We start from the raw sequence: 21,168 nt of genomic DNA on the forward strand, positions 1-21,168 counted from the left end.
GTTGCACGCCGACCGCGGAACCGAACCCGCAGATGCCCTGTGTCACTGTCACCCCTGCTCCCGATTCAGCCATGGCCCCCGTGAGGGGAGGGAGGCATTCGGGGGGGGGGGGGGGGGGGTTCGATCGGAGCTAAAGTTTAATCCGTGTCACATCGGATATTCAGATGCTAAGTAGAAGGACTAAATATAAGCTAATTACAAAACTAATTGCAGAATCCCTAAGCTAAATCGCGAGACGAATCTATTAAGTCTAATTAATCCATCATTAGCGAATGTTTACTGTAGCACCATATTGTCAAATCATGAACTAATCAGGCTTAATAGATTCGTCTTGCGATTTAGCCTAGAGGTTGTGAGATTGATTTTGTAATTAGCCTATGTTTAATACTCCTAATTAGTGTCAAACATTTTGTGGCTGGCTCTGCGAACAGCGATCCGCAGCGGTAGATGCAGATACCCACGTGAAGATGCCCAAGTGAATCCTCTTTCCATGTGCTATATCGTGCAGTCCGTGCACGTGCTTGTGCTCACGTGGGTGCTGTTTTGTATAACTTTGTATCTAAAGAAATCCAATGGAATCAGTGCTAAACTCTTCTCTCTCCCTTCTGTTTCTGGTTGAAGGAGTTTGTCCTGCCATGAATTCAGAAACTTTTCCTTTTAATCCATCTGTGTTCAGTGGCCCAACAAGAGATATCCATCAACTCAATTAAGTCCAGTTTAGTTTCGGCCCAGCATACAACCTCTTGCGCGCACAAAGGAGCACGAGAGATATCTAGGAAATCAACTAAGCCCAATTCAGTTTTTTTTGGCCCAGCACGACAGCTCTTCTGCGCATCAGAAGAAAAAAAAATGTCAACACTCCCAGCTCCCTTCTCCGAAAGAAGATCGAATCTGTCTGAGAACAAATCAACTAGGCGCATGAATGCAGAATGCTTACATATAATTATCGGTCCAACTTATACACACATATAAAACCCACAGTATATACACAAATACTTCATTCGTTTGAAATTGTAGATCATTTTATACAATTTTGAACGGAAGAAGTAGACACTAGCCGTAGCAAGTTAACGAAACCTGATACAAAGCATCGTCCGTCCCCGAGCGCGCAGTTGGGGTGATGCTGGGTTGCTGACACACATACTCTTGAGGTTCGATCACAAGCTACCTCTACTCGTCGTCGTCGTCCATGTCGACCCGCGCGACGGCGGCCTTCTTCTTCCTGCCGCCGCCGGTCGACGACCCAGCAGCAGCGCCGCCGGCGTCATCAGAACCGCCGCCGCAGCCCGGCGTCTTCTTGCGGTAGGCCTCCTCGTAGCGCCTGGCGTCGTGGACGCCGCGCTCGGCGAGGCCGCGGAGGTTTGGCACCTTGTAGTTCTGCGCCACGTACGCGCCCACCGCCGTGCCCAACAGGAACGGGAACAGACGCCGGCCCAGGCAAAACATCTTGCCTTCTCAAATCTCAGCTACTACTTCTAGTTCCTTAGCCAGGTAATGGCACCAACCGATCGACTACTAATCCTTGTGTTAATTTCTCGAAGCACCTGTCTTCAGCTCCTAGTCATTGACTACTGTATCGCAACACCAGTGGCAGTGCCAGTGAGTGAGTGATGGAGGAGAGAACCGGGTGCTTTATATACTCTTACTCAAAGGTTGGGTTGGCTTGCCATGACGTGACAGGAAGCACTCGCAGCCGGTTCCATTTCTTGGACAGGGGTTCAAGAAAGAACTATTGTCCGTATGCTTTCATGGACACCAGTGGATACGAAATAACCTGCACGTCTTCTTCTTCCTAGATACGTGGAATTCGAATGGAAGGGTCCAAACAGAAATCATGCTGTACAAATCAAATCAAACCAAATGATCTCAAAAGCTTAATTTGTTTTCACTACAACCCAAAACTGCTACTACCAAAGGCTTCATCCACCACAGCTTCACCGACTTTCCATACAACACTGCACATGACATGTGTACATGTCCTGATTATTAAGATTTAAGAGTAATTTTTTTTCCTGTGAGTGATTATACATTAAATGGTAAGTGTGATTTGTTAGGAACTACAAAACCAGCAGATTTTCGCCATAGATTTTTATATACAAAGAAGTCAATGGTTTCTTGGTATTCATGATGAGGTAAGAAAGAGATTGGGAAGGAGGTGTTTCGTTGAAAATTGAATTGTTGACAGACATATAAATTATACTCTTGTAGTAAAATTGTTAGCCAATTTGTTAGGAAAAATACTAAATAATACTAAAAATGTCAGCCACTCGCGGATAACTGTACAGGGAAAACAACTCTTGCAGTGAGACGTCTCGGAAAAATATCAAGAAAAGAAATTAATTCTATTCACCTTTTGCGCTCGTGATTGGATACCGATGATGGTGATGAGAAAGACATGAAAAGTGCTAGATGGGCTAGTTTTCTTGAGATCGATAACAATCTTTAATTCTTGATTTATTATTCAATAATGAGCAAAGCTATCTATCGACCATCGACATATAACTTTTGGGAAAATTAAACATCTACCCAGTTTTAATTCATGCCATGGCAAGGGTGGCAAAACAGAGAGATGCATGGGTTGTGTGAAATTGGGAGTTGGGAGGAACCCGGTTCGTCTAACTGTTAATTCACAAATCTGTTAATTCACATCCAGTTCAACATGGCGCGTGCAGAACAAAGAAATGAAATCTTCATTCACCAAAATACCCAATTATTCCCACACACTACATATAGTACAACACTGCACCACATCTTTGGTAATTAAGCTACAGCTAGCTACTGTTCGTCGTCGTCAATGTCCACCTGCACCACCCTCTTCTTCGTCCTGCCGCTCCCGCTCCCACCGGCGGCGTCGCCCGCAGAAGAGGGCTTCTTGCGGTAGGTCTCCTCGTATCGCCTGGCGGCGTCGACGCCGCGGTCGACGAGGCCGCGGACGTTGGGCACCTTGTAGTTCTGCGCCGCGTACACGCCGACGGCCGCGCCGGCCAGGAACGGGAACAGCCGCCGCAGCAAGCAACCCATGGCTTCTTAGCGCAGATCACGACACACACGCCCCGGCCGCTACCAGTCTGATGAGCTAACAAATCTAGCACGAGGCTAGAGTCAGTGATGTGAGAGCTCAATTCGATGGCAGCAGAGATGATTTGTGTATATATACATATACTTGCAATTAGGTAGAGTCTGGCTTGCTTTCGAGCTGAAGCATCTACTCGATCTCGTTTCGTTTCTTGGACAAGGGTTCAAGAAAGAAGGGAATAGTCAGGTCGTTCAGTTCCGTGATCGATGTGAATATGTGATGTGCAGTGGCCATGCTTCCGAGCGCTAACTTACTTTGCAAGTCGTTATCACTTGCAACGGACTCACGCGGTTTCAATAATCCCAGTGGTAGGCAGGCAGATGAGGAGGAGATCGTGAGCAACTTCTTCTCCAAGGGTCAACGGTGGGTGGGCGTGCGTGTGCGTTGCACAAGCAACCTGCTGAGTCCTTTTTTTTTTCCTTCTCCTTTCTTCCCCCCTTTCGGTGAACCCAAAATATGAAAAATTTTGAATGCCACCAAAATGGATGAATTTTGGAGAATTCAAAAACTTTGGTCTGGGATTTAATTAGTTGTTTGACCAGTCAACTAATTTACTTTTAAATAAAATGTGGCTACAGTTGATGGAGCACTCATGGAGAAGACGGTGGGGGAGAAGGAGAACTAGGCCCTGTGAAACAAGTTGTGGAATCCTGCCCGGCGTGATAGGCTACGGTGGGTGCGAGCGCTGCAGTCTGAACAATCAGCAGTGCAGCTCGTTCGGCACTAGTAACGATCGAGATCGGTTATGCTGACCGCCTGACCCCAGCAAAATGGCAGGCAGGAAGGCTGGATGCCTGGACGGGTGTCCCCATCGCTCAAACTTTGAAAAGAAAAGGGAAGCGTGGCCAGCTTGTTAACACGTACTTCAAACGAACCGGATTCTCATTTCCATGAATCCGACTCCCTGTACCCTTGTGTATCCTTGTGATAGTAGCTATCACGTACACAATTCGTCTCAATAGAATATCATTTCCATACAACGAAATCAAAGTTCAATATTGAATATTTACATCTGAAATAACTTGGAGTACAAGTATATTACAAGCTCCTTGGGCTAAACAACAGGTAGAAGTCCTGCGTAGCAGTAGCTAAGGCTTCAAGTCTTCATCTCCGGTCTTCACCACAGGCATCCTTGAGCGAAGCAACACAACCCCTTTAACTAGCAGGATCAACTCGAGCTCCAAGACTAAATCTGCAACCCATGAACTGTCCCAAGGAAGTGGGACATGTCCATGTCACCATCCGTATATGGCAAGTTTTAAGGTGGCCTATATACTAGTATAACAAAATATCAAGGAGTATTGTCTTGGGTTTCCTATGCAGCTACAGGAAATGAAAGAATAAATCTTCATCATCCCAACTATATCACAACACCACAGCTGTCCTATACAGGCCTCCGTTTCAATCTCACCTCCATGTCTCCTCGCGAGTTGATGGGAAAGCTACCACCCTTCCCATCTCAACGGCCAACGCCGGATCCTACTCCTGAACTAGTAGCTCTCAACCCATCCTATAGTTTTAGAAGAGGGGGAGATAGAAATCCCAAAACATAATCAATGTAACAGAATGTAGGAGTGTAACAGAATGTAGGAGTGTCCATGACCGAGGATGTGGTTATACGTATAGTTTTAACTCTGCAGAGTGTGTACACCTGGACCCACTCGGGCTGCAGACGATGGCCGCTGTCTTGAGACACAGCCCACAACCAAGACTCTCTAGCCGGAATGGTACCATCCTGCATTCCCGGAATTGGACCCATTCAGACGAACCGAACGGCCCGGGACTGTGAACCTCCAGCCATAAACATGGTGTCGAGGGACTCAGAAACTACGGGCTAGAATAGCTAGGTCTCGGGCATCCTGAAACAGCCTGGGCATGCCCAGAACGACCCAATCCTAACACACGACTCCTGCAGAGTTGGTACCCCCTAGCTAGGGAATGGCTGGAACCCCCCTCATAATAGGTAAGTGGCGTGCACGTTCGACAAATTCCCGCAAATCATAGTTCCACTGATACATACTAGACCAGAGCAAGCAAGTCCCCAAATGCGTATCCACCAAGTGGTTCGCCAATCGTCACCCATTACAGGCATGGCCGCCCAACTCCTCAAATCCAATATCATCACAATCTCAACTAATCCATAACCTGTACCCATAGGAGGTGTCCAAGATCACCTCCCAAACCCCGACCCTAAGGTCAATTAATGTTTGCTCACTCCAGCCGGGGGTTCGAAACTCTCCAAGTTTTCCCCAACCAAGAACTCACGCCAAGAGGTTTAAAAGCACATATAATCCCAACACATGCAAGCACAGCATAGCATATCTTTTAAAGTGGAGTAGTGGGTTGGCAAGGATAACAGATATAAAATTAAGGCTGTGTAGGGGTTTATAGCAATCATCCATGCGATAAAGTAAAGCGCTAGCATTTCTACTTGCAATGCCTAATAGGAATTCAAATCGAGATGAGCGTGGACCTAGAGCATTGTCCCTCTCCTCCACTTCAACATAGTCGAAGTCGTCCGAGGTCATTGAAGTAGTCCGGGGTGTTCCGGGAATCCTATTATGCGGATTATAAATAAATAACGATATTCTAATAGCAAATGAACTCCAAATGAAGAGCAATAAAGGATCAAATAACCCCAAACACTACCCTAACTGGTGCTCTACGATTTTAGAAAAATAATGAAACTGGTTTCATATTTTTCTAAACTACGGTTGATTTATTATGAATTTTCAATGATGTAAAACAATTTCTGGGTTTTAACTAATTCCGAAAAAGAAGGGAAACTAAGGCCACGTGGCAGCTTCCTATTCGATCTGGTGTGGCAGACTTGGAACCGGTGTGGCTAGGCTGTTGTGGTCCGATCTGTGAACTGGGCTTCAGCTTGCACACAAGGTGCTCGACGAAAGACCTCAGTAGCCTGCGTCGTTCGGGCGTGCGTTGCCGCTCCAGAGCATGGGCACCGGTGTGTCCAGGGGTCTAGGCATGGCCGCATGGGTAAGGCAGCAGCGCAGCGAGGCTAGCAGGCCACGGCCGAAGCAAAGGCTCGGCCTTGCTGGGATGGACGCACGCGACTTGACACATCAATGCAAGCAGAGAACAAGGCGACGACAACTGCAAAAAGGACGGCGGCGCGGCGGTCCTGGGTTGCACGAGCGCAGGCAAGTGGCACGCGGGTCCAGGGTGCTCCCTGGCCGCGGTCGGCGAGGTGGCGAGCTCGTGGGGCAGTGGCTCGCACCACGCCCGTGGCGTTCGGATTCTGCAGGAAAACGACCGGCGCGAAGGCACGGCTCAGGCAAGCTGTAAAGCGAGGGCTCGGCGACGGCGATCCATGGCGGCGCAACGGCCGGTCAGGCAGGTAACAAAGACAAGAGGCGGCGGCTCACGCGGTGCTCCGGCTCGGGTGCACGCGGGGCAAAGGCATGGCCTTGTCCGCGGCGAGGGCGACAGCATGCTGCAACCCAGCAGGTTGTACAGCAGGAACATGTACGCGGCTCGACGGTCGGGCAACACAGTCAACGGTGGCTCGCCAGCTCGATGGCACGACACTCAGGCAGGCTAAAGGGGAGAAAGGCGACGGCTTGGATGGCTCACCGTGGGGCTCGTCGGAGGTCAAGGCAACACGGGTAGCAAGGCGGGGCCGTGGCGAGGTGACACAAGCTCGCGGTGCAGCGGCGATGGCGTGCTTGTGGTTCGACGTGTTAGAGATAAGAGTTTGAATGTAATCGAAACAGGAAATCTGGTGAGATATCTTTGGCCGAGTAGTTGTTGTAGTTTTGGTTAAGCTGTTGTAACAAATATATGTTTGTAGATTGGTTTGGCCAAATATATCTCCTAGAGGCCCTATATATTGTAATTTCCTCTGTGCAGATTGTGCACAACATATTAATACGAAACCGTCGCACCCTTGGCTCTGGGGCGATGTTCCATGCAGTTCAAGCACCTCTGTTATCTTTCATGGTAATCAGAGCTTAGAATTAGATCCATGGCGTCAAGCTCAAGTGTCTCCAATCCCATGCTTGGCGTTCAGATTACACAAAAGCTGAGCGAGAGCAACTATGCGCTCTGGAAGGCGCAGGTGCTCACCGCCATACTGGCGTGCAGATGGAAGGCTACATCACCGGCAAGACTGGTGCTCCTCCATCTGAGATCGACGACAAGCTACCTGATGGCAAGATCGCCAAGGTGCCGAATCCGGCATATGAAGAATGGTATGCCCGGGACAGTAGGTTCTTGGGCTCATCTTTTCAAGCATGGGGAAGGATGCACTCACGTAGATCGCTGCCGCGAATACGACAACGCAGGCATGTCAAGAAGTTGAGAGCATGTTTACCATCCAAACTAGGGCTCGATCAGTGAATGTGCACCTGGCATTGACAACCACAAAGAAAGGTACATTGTCAATTACTTATGACGACCGACCCCAAATCTCTCGAGTTAAATCTTAATCTGAGTCCCTTTTTCCCTGTCTCAGCTTTCCCGAGTTTAAGTGCTCAACCCAGTCCCGATCCCGACCCCTGAGTATCTGACCCCTTCCGCCGGTTTCCAGCTCCGACCCCTACCGACCCCAACCCATACCGCCGCATCCTTCTAAGTCTTCCCACAGTGCCTCTTTTCAATCTGAGCAGTGGACCAACCGAGACTGACCGGTGGACCCACAAAATCTTTCTCCCAGATCTCCCGCGACAGACGCACTCGAGTGGCATGCCCGCTTCAGAGTTTCTCCGCCGCGTGGCTCATTTCCTCTGACACCCGCCGCTCCGCCCCGTCGCCGGCCGCGACCGGATGGATATCCGCGCCCCCTTCCCCAATCGCAGCGGAAGCCCCCTGCAACCCTTTCTGCAGCATCTCGCAGCTTGCGCCCATCATCACCTCGCCGGACCCCCAGCCGCAAGGCCCGATGCCGCCCGTCTTTTCCGCCGCCTCTCCACCGTCGCGCCACCCCAGATGCGCTACGCGATGATTCCTCCTCCGCCAACCCCGGCCCCGGCCATGACAGCTCCTTTCTCGCCCTGCCAGATCTGCGCCCCGACAGAATGTTGCTTCGCGCTCGCCCGCGCAACCGCAACCCGCCTGTCTTCTCACCTGTGCGCCCTAGTTCCAAGCGCCGTTCCCCTGGTCACATCCATCAAATCCGCCGCACGACGACGCCCGCCTCCGCCCAACCTCAACCACTGGCAAAACCGCGCCTGCGCCACCCTGTCTCCAGTGCCCAATGGCTGACGGCATCATCCCCGAAGTCCTGCTCCGCCGCCCAGCTGCTCAATCGCCGCCCCGGCAGCGCCCTCCATCATCTCTTTCCGATCTTTGTGCTGCTCCAGCCCCCCTCTCTCTCTCTTCCGCGCAGCTATAAAAGGGGATGCCAGAGCCCCGCCGGAATTCCCTTCGCCATCGCTGCCCTCCCGCCTTGCTCCCTGTTTCGTGCTTGAGAGCTACCACCCAAGTTCCTGAGGAACTCTCCTCTCCGCTCAACACCCGCCCTTTTCAATCCACCCAGTCGCTTGCTCCCCCACGCTGTGCTGGAGCTTGCTTGGGTCCACAAGAAGCACCACCACCGCCGGAGCACCGCTGGGCATCGCCGTTGCCCAAGTCTTAGTGCTTCCATCCTTCCGCCCAAGTCTGCTCCTTCTCAACCCCAAGTTTCACCTGCGAGTCGAAGGTAAGCTGCCGACCCCTTGTCCACCTCGTCCGACTCTGTCTGTCCGCCCGACCCTATCTGTTTCGCCGACCCTTTCCCCGCCTCGCCCGAGGGCTCGGCTGTATCCTTTTTCCTTGACCCGAGGGTGTATGTGTAAAACCGGGGACTTCTCTGCATTAAGTCTGAGGACCCCCAGTACAGCTATTTCTCTAGCCTAAGGGTCAGGTCACAAGTTTCTTCCCATCCGACCCTTATATCGTGATCTCCACCAACCCAAGTACACTTTCCCACCTTTTTCCGTAGCTTTGCTATCAGTTTCTGGGCTAAAACTTGCAAGTGTTACTGTTGAAGTAACCGTCTAAAGTGCTAACCCTTGCATTGCATCCGTGTAGAGCTGCATCTCGCCGACGGCTTCTACGAGCTGTACCCGGCGCCAGAAGACGAAGCTGTAGCCGAGCTCCCGCTTCCAGAAGCCGAAGCCGCCCCAGCAGAAGACCCGTTCCCTTCCTCGCTTGAAGGCAAGCCCCGAAGCATGAACCCAGTTTTTCCCAAACTTGCGCATGCCTTCTTCATCTTGTTTGTGCATTTACGTATAGGAGCTGTTTGCAACCCTAGATACATAACTTGGATCCCTTGAGCTGGACACTAGCTGTTGGACCGAGTAGATGCTTTGCTTAAATAGGAAGCGATAAAAGTTGAGTGATTTCCTGTCACTCGTGAGTTGTAGGAGTTGGTTGTTCTCCTCCTGTCACAACTATAAGGACGATGGACGGGGCAGGGTTTTGGTTAACTCTTTGGTGGTCGGCTGTTCGCCCCGTCTGTCTATGGAACTTGCTAAGGCCAACAGTGGTGGTGTTCGTGATCAAGTGTTTGAAAGTACTAACCTCATACTCAGTATGGGATGAGGAAGCCTAGTACCGGATTAAACCTAGACGTGAGCGGTCACCCCATTGTCCTTGGAACGGAGTTCCCCTGCGGCCGCACGTGGTGGCAAGCGTGGTCACAGAACGGCAGAGGCCGGGTCTGTGGAACCTTGCACCAAAGGAAATGGGCCCGACACGGGTTAGGGAATTGACGGGGAAGGCCGACACATGAAGCGACCCTCGGTGGTGCGCGGATGTCGTGAGGTTAGGTTCACGATGCATGGTTAAAGAACTCGAATCGATTCGTCTGCCTCTCACAGTTTGAGACTGCTTGATCGCTATGCTACCCTGAGTAATAATGAAATCTGATGATGACATGGTCTTGATGATGTTACATACCCTTTTGGTTGGTTCTATATTTGCTTAGAGTAAGTTGCTCACTTAGACCGGATAATGAACTTAGAATCTGGGCTAAAACTTTGAAATTAGGGATCCACATAGTGCTTTTGGCAAACAAACCCCTCAGCCAAAGAGCCCTGCATGTCTAGAAGTGGTGGAGTAAGTTTACTCCCTGTCGGTTAAGTCTTGTTGAGCTTAGCAGCTCAGCCTTGTTTGTGGCTTTTCTTTTCAGGTGAAGTCGCTGCTCCTGAGCCTTCTCCTGTTGGCACTTGGCCGCCCCAACTCCCTCCGGGTTGGACGGTCGAGTGGGATCCCTCCTCGGACAGCGAGGAGAGGGATCACTGACGTCCTGGTTGGCCTCACCAGGGATGTCCGACCCCGACGAAGTAGCTTCCGCTTGTTTCTTGTACTTTCTGTCTCTTTATTTTGCATCTTGTAAAACTCTGATATTGTTTCGTTGTTGAACTAAAATGGCCAATTTGTTAACTCAGTGGACTTGTTGTATTCTCTGGAACCGCTCACCTTCGTGTGAGTTTGCTAACTCGGTCCTGTTCAAGTGGTTAAATCGGATGAAATCCGACGGCACTTCGTGTTAACTTGGCTAAGGCATGAGTGTCGCGTGTTAGGCGACTTAACCATGTTTAATCAAGCTAATCCGAAGTGGATCCGCCACAGCTGGTATCAGAGCTGGTTTAGCAAGACAGAGAACACAATAGGCCCTAAACACTTCTTTTTTTTAAATAAAAGTTGCAAAGAAAAATTTTCAAAAATCTCGTACGATCGTTAAGGATGACCCTAGTACAAGAGGCCATAGGGGATTTTGGGGTTGTTTTTTTTGGTGGCTAATACTTATTTGGTTATCTTGCTAACCTTCCAGCACTTCGCCACGTGTATCATACGTGTGCCGAGTCCGCATCACGAGTATGCGAGGGTTGATAGGGAGTCTATTCAAAGGACCCTATCCTCACGGTTGTTTCGCCCACGTTTATCATACGTGCGCAGGTTCTGTGTGTTGATTCATACGAAGGATGGTATTGTTCGATTTCAACGAGCCTATCATCACGGTTGTTCGCCCACGTCTATTATACGTGCGCTGATTCCGCATCACGAGTATGCGAAGGGTTATACGGTTCCATTCAAAGGGGGCCTATTTCCAAGGTTGATTGTGCTGTCCATGCAGCCTTGAACGCATGGGTGCCGTTCCTATAGTGAACAGTAATGTTTGGGAATGCTTTCGTGGGTGCTGGCACGAAAGGTTCATGAGGTTGTGTTTTCTGCAGGTACACTAACCGCGTTCGCTTAGAAGACGCTACTAGAACCCGACTAGATATTATAGGGAGAGACGTACTGGTTGCCTTGCCACCGGTACTAACTGCGTAAGTCCAAGTTTTGGCAGTTGTTTTGGTTGAAAAACGAGGTAGGCCGTGCATGCGTCATCAACTGAAATCTGTGAAACCACCATCCCTAAAGCAACCTTGCCTTGGGAAAAGCTCTCCTTCGGTTCTAAGGATTTCTAGTTTCTTCCAGCTTGTGCTCGGTCAAACCCGAGTACTTTTCTGTCCGACCCCTTTTTCTTCTTAGAAATTCTATCTCATGATGTTCTAGTTCTTGGTTCCAGATGGCCGCCCTCGGACACGTTCTGTACGGCGTCGATGGCTTCTCCCACTCGATGTGCTTACACTTCGAAGGTTTTCCCGCTATTCTATGGGACACCTTGAGGTGGTTCGGGTATCAGTCCCCGCCTTTGTACATGGGATGGATGTACCTGGAGCACGGCGTACAGAGGTGCAACGTGCAGGCGGTGGTACCTCCGCCTCCTGTGCGGCCTGAGTGGCCCCAGCTTGGAGTCTCGACATACGGACACGCCCTGGAAGATACATGGGAGTCAGCTGCTCTACAACTCCTCACCCAGTTCTTTCAGCTGCACCCGCTGGAGGTCACCTTGGACCCAGTCGGCTTGTTTCCCGCCAGGGATCGGCTAAACCCGGCATGGCTTGATCGCGTCAACAACATAGAGGTGTTGGCCACATCCCACTCGCTGGTCACCATCTCCACCATAGTCAGATGCATGTCAGCCTTGTATCGGCTGATCGAGCTTCAAGGCCGAGCCATGGCGATCTTGGCTCGGATCGCCGTGGACACCCAAGGACACTTCAATGCCGCCAAGAGAGACCTGGTGGGACAAACCTATCAACTCATCCAGAGAGGCATCCAAATCCACGACATGCAAGACCGAATCTCCAAACTCGAGGGAGAAGTGATAGATCTGGTGGATGGCATGATTGAGCTGTCAGAAGAGAAGATGGAAGTAGAGATGGAGCTAGCAGTTGCTAACGCTCATCTGCACGAGCACCACGCCGAGCTCGACGACATGCACGCCCTTCAAATGCAGTTGGAAGAGCAGGAAGACCCTGAGGAGGTCGTGGGAGCATCCAGCATGGACATTGAGGATGGCGATGCCCCTTCTCCAACCCACAGTGTTCCCTCGTAGATGGAGAGTTATAGGGAACCAATTCTTTTGTTGTACTCCTCGGCAACCTAAATTTTGGATAGTCATGTAAATAGGTTAGCCTCGAGTTGAGTACTTCCTCCTGTGTTTGAAGGCCAGCAATGTAATGATCTCAGTTGAAATCAGATCTTAGCTTGACCTTTGACTCTTTCGCAACACGTTTGGATGCCAGACTGTGTGAGTTTGTGCTGTGACCACACACCCGTTTTCTGTGGGTCTGTCCAAAGTTTGGCCGACCCCGGGTCGCAAGGTTGGACGCGCACGACCCCTAGAGGCGCTTCTCTGCCTCGCCCGACCCCTTCCTGTGCGGTTTGCTTCACCCGACCCTTTCTGGGCAGATCGCTTCACCCGACCCCTCTTGTGCTGTTTCGCTTAAGTCCGACCCCTTGGCCTCAGATCGGATATATATTGAACTCCTGGGATATGGTTGCGGTTCGCCCGAAGCCGTGTGCAGAACTAAGATAGTTGTTAACTGAGATGGCAGAGGAAGTGTGTATCTCCTTTATGAAGCTGTGTTGTGTTGCATTGTGGCAAGAGTCGCACTTGAGGATTTAACATGCGCGTTCCCATCTGCTTGGAATACTTCTGAGGTTATGGAATTAATGGAATGTTAACTCTTGCAGATGGCGCATCGCACCAGATCCGGCTCTGTGCCCAGCAGCAGCGAGCAAAGACAGGATCTTCCCCCGCCCCCGCCCCCGTCTCCGCTGGAGGCGATCTTAGCGGCTCAAACCAAGCTGCTGAGGCATCTTGTACAAGGACAACAGCAGCAGCCCCATGGGGGAAGGGCTCAGCACCCGCCTCATGTTGCTCGCTATGAGGATTTCTTGGGGACGCAGCCCCCTTTATTCCAGAAGACGCAAGACCCGCTCGACGCCGACGCCTGGGTTCGCACAATCGATTCCAAGTTTGAGCTCCTCACCGCCCCGTGCCCTGACCGTAGCAAGGCCCGGTTTGCAGCTCAACAATTGCGTGGCTCCGCCAGGCTTTGGTGGGATCACTATCATGCTATGTTGCCGGCCGACCATATCGTCAGCTGGAACGAGTTCAAGACCGCGTTCAAAGGGCATCACATTCCGGAAGGTCTCCTGGAGCGCAAGCTCAATGTATTCCTGGCTCTTACCCAGGGAAACCGAGATGTCCTGCACTACGCCCAAGCTTTCAATGACCTGTGCCGTTATGCCGGCTATCATGCGGACACAGACGAGAAGAAGCGGGACAGATTCCGCAGAGGTCTAAGCTTGGAGCTCAGAGAGAGGTTGAACCCCATTAAGGTGGATACCTACAACGAGTTGGTGAATCTGGCTATCTCCCAAGAGGATTGCATGCAGGCTCTCAAAGCCGACCAGAAGAGAAAGGCCTCCGTAGCATTTCCGAGCCCGCCCGCTCGAAGGTTCAGGATGGTTCCACCACAGGCGCCCAGCCGACCCCAGCCGTCGGGAAGATGGGTTGCCCGACCCCCACCAGCGGCAGTACCACGTTTTCCTGGCTTCCAACCACAGGCACCCCGGCCGACCCTACCACCACCACCACGCCCTGCAACTGGTAACCGCTGCTTCACCTGCGGCAATGAAGGGCATTTCGCTAAGGACTGCCCTAGGAACAGAAATCAGCAGCCTGGCCAGAACTCCATGACGAACAGGGGAAGAAGGCCCAAGGTACAAGTTCGCCAAGGACGGCTCAACTACACCAGCTTGACCGAACTCCCTGAAGGTGCGCCAGTGATGACGGGTACTTTCCTTGTCTTAAATCAAACTGTTGTTGTCTTGTTTGATTCGGGAGCCTCCCATAGCTTCATCAGGAGTAAGACTAGAGAAAGATGTGAGCTGAGTGTCGGTCACACAAAAGGGTCATATGTGATCTCCACTCCTGGAAGGAAGATAGCCTCAGACCAGATCGTTACCCTTGTACCTATCCCGCTAGGCCAAACTCTTTTCAAGGAAAATCTCATCATCCTTGACCTGAAAGGAATAGATATCATCCTTGGGATGGATTGGATGACCAGACACCAAGTGGTCCTAGATGCAGCTGCCCGAACTCTCCACATCAACTCACCCTTTCATGGCAGTTGTACCCTACCCTTGAAACACCCTAAGTCCGCACTTCCTTGTGCGTACCCTCTATCGGAAGCCCGGCTAGAAAGCCTTCCAGTTGTCTGTGAGTACCCGGATATGTTTGCAAAAGACTTGCCCGGCATGCCACCCGATAGAGATGTGGAGTTTTCCATAGAGTTGATCCCCGGCACCACTTCGATATCCAAGAGACCCTATCGGATGCCACCTGCTGAGCTGGCCGAGTTGAAGACCCAGTTGCATGACCTGTTAGAAAAAGGCTTCATCCGACCCAGTACATCACCCTGGGGTTGCCCAGCCCTGTTTGTGAAGAAGAAGGACGGGAGTCTACGTATGTGTGTGGACTACCGACCCCTCAATGCGGTGACTGTCAAGAACAAGTACCCACTTCCCCGCATTGATGTTCTGTTTGATCAGTTAGCTGGAGCAAGAGTGTTCTCCAAGATCGATCTTCATTCCGGTTATCACCAAATCAAGATCCGACCGTGCAACATCCCCAAAACAGCCTTCTCCACAAGATATGGACTCTACGAGTACCTAGTCATGTCTTTTGGACTCACCAATGCACCCGCCTATTTCATGTATCTCATGAATTCAGTGTTCATGCCCGAGCTGGACAAGTTTGTGGTGGTGTTCATTGATGATATCCTAGTGTACTCGAAGGACGAAGAAGAACACGCCAATCATCTCCATGTGGTTCTCCGACGGTTGAGAGATCATCAGCTCTATGCCAAGTTCTCCAAGTGTGAATTCTGGTTAGATAGTGTCAAGTTCTTGGGACACACTATCTCTCGGAATGGCATAGCCGTCGACCCTAGCAAGGTACAGGAAGTCATGGACTTGAAGCCGCCCACCTCAGGGCACCAGATCCGAAGTTTTCTTGGACTAGCAGGCTACTATCGGCGTTTCATACCAGACTTCTCCAAGATAGCTAAGCCGATGACAGAACTGCTAAAGAAAGAGGTCAGATTTGTGTGGAACGACAAGTGTGACGAAGCCTTCAAGACCCTGAAGCACTTGCTTACCACAACCCCGGTTTTGGCTCAACCCGACCCCTCTAGGCCATTTGACATGTACTGTGACGCCTCTGGCATTGGACTTGGGTGTGTTCTTATGCAAGACAACCGAGCCATTGCCTATACCTCACGGGCGTTACGACCTCATGAGCTAAACTATCCGACCCATGATCTTGAGTTGGCAGGAGTGATTCATACCTTAAAAATATGGAGACACTATCTGATGGGCACTCACTACAACATCTACACCGACCACAAGAGCCTCAAGTACATCTTCACTCAAGCCGACCTCAACATGCGCCAACGAAGATGGTTGGAGTTGATAAAGGACTATGATTTGGAAGTGCACTATCACCCCGGCAAGGCCAACGTGGTGGCCGATGCTCTTAGCCGCAAGACCTTTTGCAACTGCTTGTCGGCAACAACCTTCACCGAGACTCTGTGTCATGAGATGGGAAAATTCAGTTTGGAAATTATTTCCCATGAAACCCTCGGCCACGTATCTCTGGAGTCTGTTTTAGAAGATCAAATTGGGTCAGCCCAGTTAGAGAATGAGGAAGTAAGGCGGATCACCAGGAAGATTTCATTGAAGGATGAAGGGTATAAGCATTTCCGACAGGATGAGACTGGGAAGGTGTATTATGGAACCTGACTTGTTGTACCAGCCGACGCCAATCTGAGGAAGCAAATCCTAGATGAAGCTCACCTCTCCAAATTCTCAATCCATCCTGGCAGCAATAAGATGTATCATGATCTCCGTCAGATCTTCTGGTGGAGTGGAATGAAACCAGAAATTGCCCGTTATGTTTCAGAATGTGACAGCTGCCAACGTGTCAAGGCCAGCCATCTAAAGGTAGCAGGTACCCTGCAGCCCCTACCTATTCCCTCTTGGAAATGGGAAGACATCAGCATGGACTTCATTGTTGGACTACCTCTTACATCGCAGCGACATGACTCCATCTGGGTAATTGTGGACCGCCTAACCAAATCTGCCCACTTCCTTCCTGTCCACACCACCTATACGACCAAGAAGTATGCGGAGTTGTACCTTGACCGCATTGTTTCCTTGCACGGTGTGCCTAGGACGATCATCTCTGATCGAGGGGTTCAGTTTGTAGCACGCTTTTGGGAACAGCTACAAGCATCCATGGGCACCAAGCTCATCCGTAGCTCAATCTATCATTCCCAAACCGATGGTCAAACCGAAAGGGTCAATCAGATCCTTGAAGACATATTGAGAGCTTGTGTCATCCATTATGACAAAAATTGGGACAAGTGCTTGCCATTGGCAGAGTTCTCCTATAACAATAGCTACCAGACCAGTTTGAAGATGGCACCGTTTGAAGCCTTATATGGCCGGAGATGTCGGACACCTTTGAATTGGTCACAAACTGGAGAAAGACAAACCTATGGTCCTGATCTAGTGGTAGAAGCAGAAGAACAAGTAAAGGTGATTCAAGCAAATCTCAAGGCTGTCCAATCTCGACAGAAGAGTTACTCCGACAGAAGAAGAAGACCCCTGCAATTCGATGTTGGTGATCATGTGTATCTTCGAGTCTCCCCGACCAAAGGAGTGCAACGGTATGGAGTAAAGGGAAAATTGGCTCCCCGTTACATTGGCCCTTATGAGATTGTGGAAATTTGTGGACCTGTTGCTTATCGGATCTGACTCCCAGAACAGCTCTCAGCCATACATGATGTTTTCCATGTGTCTCAACTGAAGAAATGTGTCCAAATCCCAACCGAGATAGTAGAGCAAGAACAATTTCAAATCGAACCTAACCTGACCTATGCTGAGTACCCGGCCAAAGTTCTTGACCGTAAGGAGAGGCGCACCCGACGCCAAGTGGTAAAAATGTACAAGATCCTATGGAACAACCACATAGAGGATGAAGCAACATGGGAAACAGAAGAGTATTTGAACAAGCACTTCCAAGGTTTTCTTTCTTGTCAAGGATGTAAGGACTGTGCACCCCCACTGGTTACTCTTACACCTGAATCTCGGGACGAGATTCCTTTTAAGGGGGGTAGGCTGTGACGACCGACCCCAAATCTCTCGAGTTAAATCTTAATCTGAGTCCCTTTTTCCCTGTCTCAGCTTTCCCGAGTTTAAGTGCTCAACCCAGTCCCGATCCCAACCCCTGAGTATCCGACCTCTTCCGCCGGTTTCCAGCTCCGACCCCTGCCGACCCCAACCCATACCGCCGCATCCTTCTAAGTCTTCCCACAGTGCCTCTTTTCAATCTGAGCAGTGGACCAACCGAGAGTGACCGGTGGACCCACAAAATCTTTCTCCCAGATCTCCCGTGACAGACGCACTCGAGTGGCATGCCCGCTTCAGAGTTTCTCCGCCGCGTGGCTCGTTTCCTCCGACACCCGCCGCTCTGCCCCGTCGCCAGCCGCGACCGGATGGATATCCGCGCCCCCTTCCCCAATCGCAGCGGAAGCCCCCTGCAACCCTTTCTGCAGCATCTCGCAGCTCACGCCCATCATCACCTTGCCAGACCCCCGGCCGCAAGGCCTGATGCCGCCCGTCTTTTCCACCGCCTCTCCACCATCGCGCCACCCCAGATGCGCTACGCGAGAATTCCTCCTCCGCCAACCCCGGCCCCGGCCACGACAGCTCCTTTCTCGCTCTGCCAGATCTGCGCCCCGACAGAATGTTGCTTCGCGCTCGCCCGCGCAACCGCAACCCGCCTGTCTTCTCACCTGTGCGCCCTAGTTCCAAGCGCCGTTCCCCTGGTCACATCCATCAAATCCGCCGCACGACGACGCCCGCCTCCGCCCAACCTCAACCACCGGCAAAACCGCGCCTGCGCCGCCCTGTCTCCAGTGCCCAATGGCCGACGGCATCATCCCCGAAGTCCTGCTCCGCCGCCTAGCTACTCAATCGCCGCCCCGGCAGCGCACTTCATTGCCTCTTTCCGATCTTCGTGCTGCTCCAGCCCTCCCTCTCTCTCTTCCGCGCAGCTATAAAAGGGGATGCCAGAGCCCCGCCGGAATTCCCTTCGCCATCGCTGCCTTCCCGCCTTGCTCCCTGTTTCGTGCTCGAGAGCTACCACCCAAGTTCCTGAGGAACTCTCCTCTCTGCTCAACACCCGCCCTTTTCAATCCACCCAGTCGCTTGCTCCCCCGCGCTGTGCTGGAGCTTGCTTGGGTCCACAAGAAGCACCACCACCGCCGGAGTACCGCTGGGCATCGCCGTAGCCCAAGTCTTAGTGCTTCCATCCTTCCGCCCAAGTCTGCTCCTTCCCAACCCCAAGTTTCACCTGCAAGCCGAAGGTAAGCTGCCGACTCCTTGTCTACCTCGTCCGACCCTGTCTGTCCGCCCGACTGTATCTGTTTCGCCAACCCTTTCCCCGCCTCGCCCGAGGGCTTGGCTGTATCCTTTTTCCTTGACCCGAGGGTGCATGTGTAAAACCGGGGACTTCTCTGCATTAAGTCTGAGGACCCCCAGTACAGCTATTCCTCTAGCCTAAGGGTCAAGTCACAAGTTTCTTTCCATCCGACCCTTATATCGTGATCTCCACCAACCCAAGTACACTTTCCCACCTTTTTCCGTAGCTTTGCTACCAGTTTCTGGGCTAAAACTTGCAAGTGTTACTGTTGAAGTAACCGTCTAAAGTGCTAACCCTTGCATTGCATCTGTGTAGAGCTACATCTCGCCGACGGCTTCTACGAGCTGTACCCGGTGCCAGAAGACGAAGCTGTAGCCGAGCTCCCGCTTCCAGAAGCCGAAGCCACCCCAGCAGAAGACCCGTTCCCTTCCTCTCTTGAAGGCAAGCCCCGGAGCATGAACCCAGTTTTTCCCAAACTTGCGCATGCCTTCTTCATCTTGTTTGTGCATTTACGTATAGGAGCTGTTTGCAACCCTAGATACATAACTTAGATCCCTTGAGCTGGACACTAGCTGTTGGACTGAGTAGATGCTTTGCTTAAATAGGAAGCGGTAAAAGTCGAGTGATTTCCTGTCACTCGCGAGTTGTAGGAGTTGATTGTTCTCCTCCTGTCACAACTATAAGGACGATGGACGGGGCAGGATTTTGGTTAACTCTTTGGTGGTCGGCTGTTCGCCCCGTCTGTCTATGGAACTTGCTAAGGCCAACAGTGGTGGTGTTCGTGATCAAGTGTTTGAAAGTACTAACCTCATACTCAGTATGGGATGAGGAAGCCTAGTACCGGATTGAACCTAGACGTGAGCGGTCGCCCCATTATCCTTGGAACGGAGTTCCCCTGCGGCCGCACGTGGTGGCAAGCGTGGTCACAGAACGGCAGAGGCCGGGTCTGTGGAACCTTGCACCAAAGGAAATGGGCGCAACACAGGTTAGGGAATTGACGGGGAAGGCCTACACATGAAGCGACCCTCGGTGGTGCGCGGATGTCGTGATGTTAGGTTCACCATGCATGGTTAAAGAACTCGAATCGATTCGTCTGCGTCTCACAGTTTGAGACTGCTTGATCGCTATGCTACCCTGAGTAATAATGAAATCTGATGATGACATGGTCTTGATGATGTTACATACCCTTTTGGTTGGTTCTATGTTTGCTTGGAGTAAGTTGCTCACTTAGACCGGATAATGAACTTAGAATCTGGGCTAAAACTTTGAAATTAGGGATCCACATAGTGCTTTTGGCAAACAAACCCCTCAGCCAAAGAGCCCTGCATGTCTAGAAGTGGTGGAGTAAGTTTACTCCCTGTCGGTTAAGTCTTGTTGAGCTTAGCAGCTCAGCCTTGTTTGTGGCTTTTCTTTTCAGGTGAAGTCGCTGCTCCTGAGCCTTCTCCTGTTGGCACTTGGCCGCCCCAACTCCCTCCGGGTTGGACGGTCGAGTGGGATCCCTCCTCGGACAGCGAGGAGAGGGATCACTGACGTCCTGGTTGGCCTCACCAGGGATGTCCGACCCCGACGAAGTAGCTTCCGCTTGTTTCTTGTACTTTCTGTCTCTTTATTTTGCATCTTGTAAAACTCTGATATTGTTTCGTTGTTGAACTAAAATGGCCAATTTGTTAACTCAGTGGACTTGTTGTATTCTCTGGAACCGCTCACCTTCGTGTGAGTTTGCTAACTCGGTCCTGTTCAAGTGGTTAAATCGGATGAAATCCGACGGCACTTCGTGTTAACTTGGCTAAGGCATGAGTGTCGCGTGTTAGGCGACTTAACCATGTTTAATCAAGCTAATCCGAAGTGGATCCGCCACATTACTGAATACTATGCCAAGATTAAAGGGTTTGCAGATGAGATGGTGGCCTTTGGAAAGCCGCTAGATGATGAAGAACTCATCACGTACATCGTCAACGGGTTGGATTTAGAATTCAATCCTGTGGTGTCGGTGCTCATCACAAGGGTGGAACCGATCTCGGTTACTGAGCTCTACTCCCAGATGCTCAGTTTCAAGAATCGACTTGAACTCCAAGATGGCTCGGAATCCTCTGTCAACAACATCAACAAGGGTGGCCGCGGCTCATCTGGAGGTCGTGGCAGTGGCGTGGCCCTTGGCGTGGTGACATGGCGGCTTTGGCCGTGGACGTGGCAACCAGAACCAGCCACGTACCAATCAGCATCAGCATCACTCATATGGAAGCTCCAATGATAGTTG

General features: G+C 51.2%; 2 protein-coding genes and 1 non-coding gene across 3 annotated transcripts; 1 reads left to right on the plus strand and 2 right to left on the minus strand.

Annotated features, from left to right (window-relative positions):
• Positions 1-892: 892 nt before the first annotated feature.
• Positions 893-1,592, minus strand: LOC117861621 (uncharacterized). Its single transcript, XM_034745194.2, has one exon. The coding sequence runs from the start codon at positions 1,444-1,446 to the stop codon at positions 1,171-1,173; it is 276 nt and encodes a 91-aa protein (XP_034601085.1). The 5' UTR covers positions 1,447-1,592; the 3' UTR covers positions 893-1,170.
• A 1,075-nt stretch (positions 1,593-2,667) lies between these two features.
• Positions 2,668-3,445, minus strand: LOC117861615 (uncharacterized). The gene has a single exon (XM_034745188.2). The coding sequence runs from the start codon at positions 3,019-3,021 to the stop codon at positions 2,776-2,778; it is 246 nt and encodes an 81-aa protein (XP_034601079.1). The 5' UTR covers positions 3,022-3,445; the 3' UTR covers positions 2,668-2,775.
• A 17,384-nt stretch (positions 3,446-20,829) lies between these two features.
• Positions 20,830-20,968, plus strand: LOC117862302 (small nucleolar RNA Z247). The gene has a single exon (XR_004641955.1). It is a non-coding gene; the product is annotated as a small nucleolar RNA Z247 (small nucleolar RNA).
• Positions 20,969-21,168: the final 200 nt, after the last annotated feature.

This window comes from Setaria viridis, chromosome 6 (genome assembly GCF_005286985.2).
Source record: "Setaria viridis chromosome 6, Setaria_viridis_v4.0, whole genome shotgun sequence".
In the NCBI taxonomy this organism is placed as follows: domain Eukaryota; kingdom Viridiplantae; phylum Streptophyta; class Magnoliopsida; order Poales; family Poaceae; genus Setaria; species Setaria viridis.

Excerpts from the sequence above, each read along its gene's own strand:
- LOC117861621 (XM_034745194.2), bottom strand. The coding sequence starts at position 1,446 with ATGTTTTGCCTGGGCCGGCGTCTGTTCCCGTTCCTGTTGGGCACGGCG.
- LOC117861615 (XM_034745188.2), bottom strand. The coding sequence starts at position 3,021 with ATGGGTTGCTTGCTGCGGCGGCTGTTCCCGTTCCTGGCCGGCGCGGCC.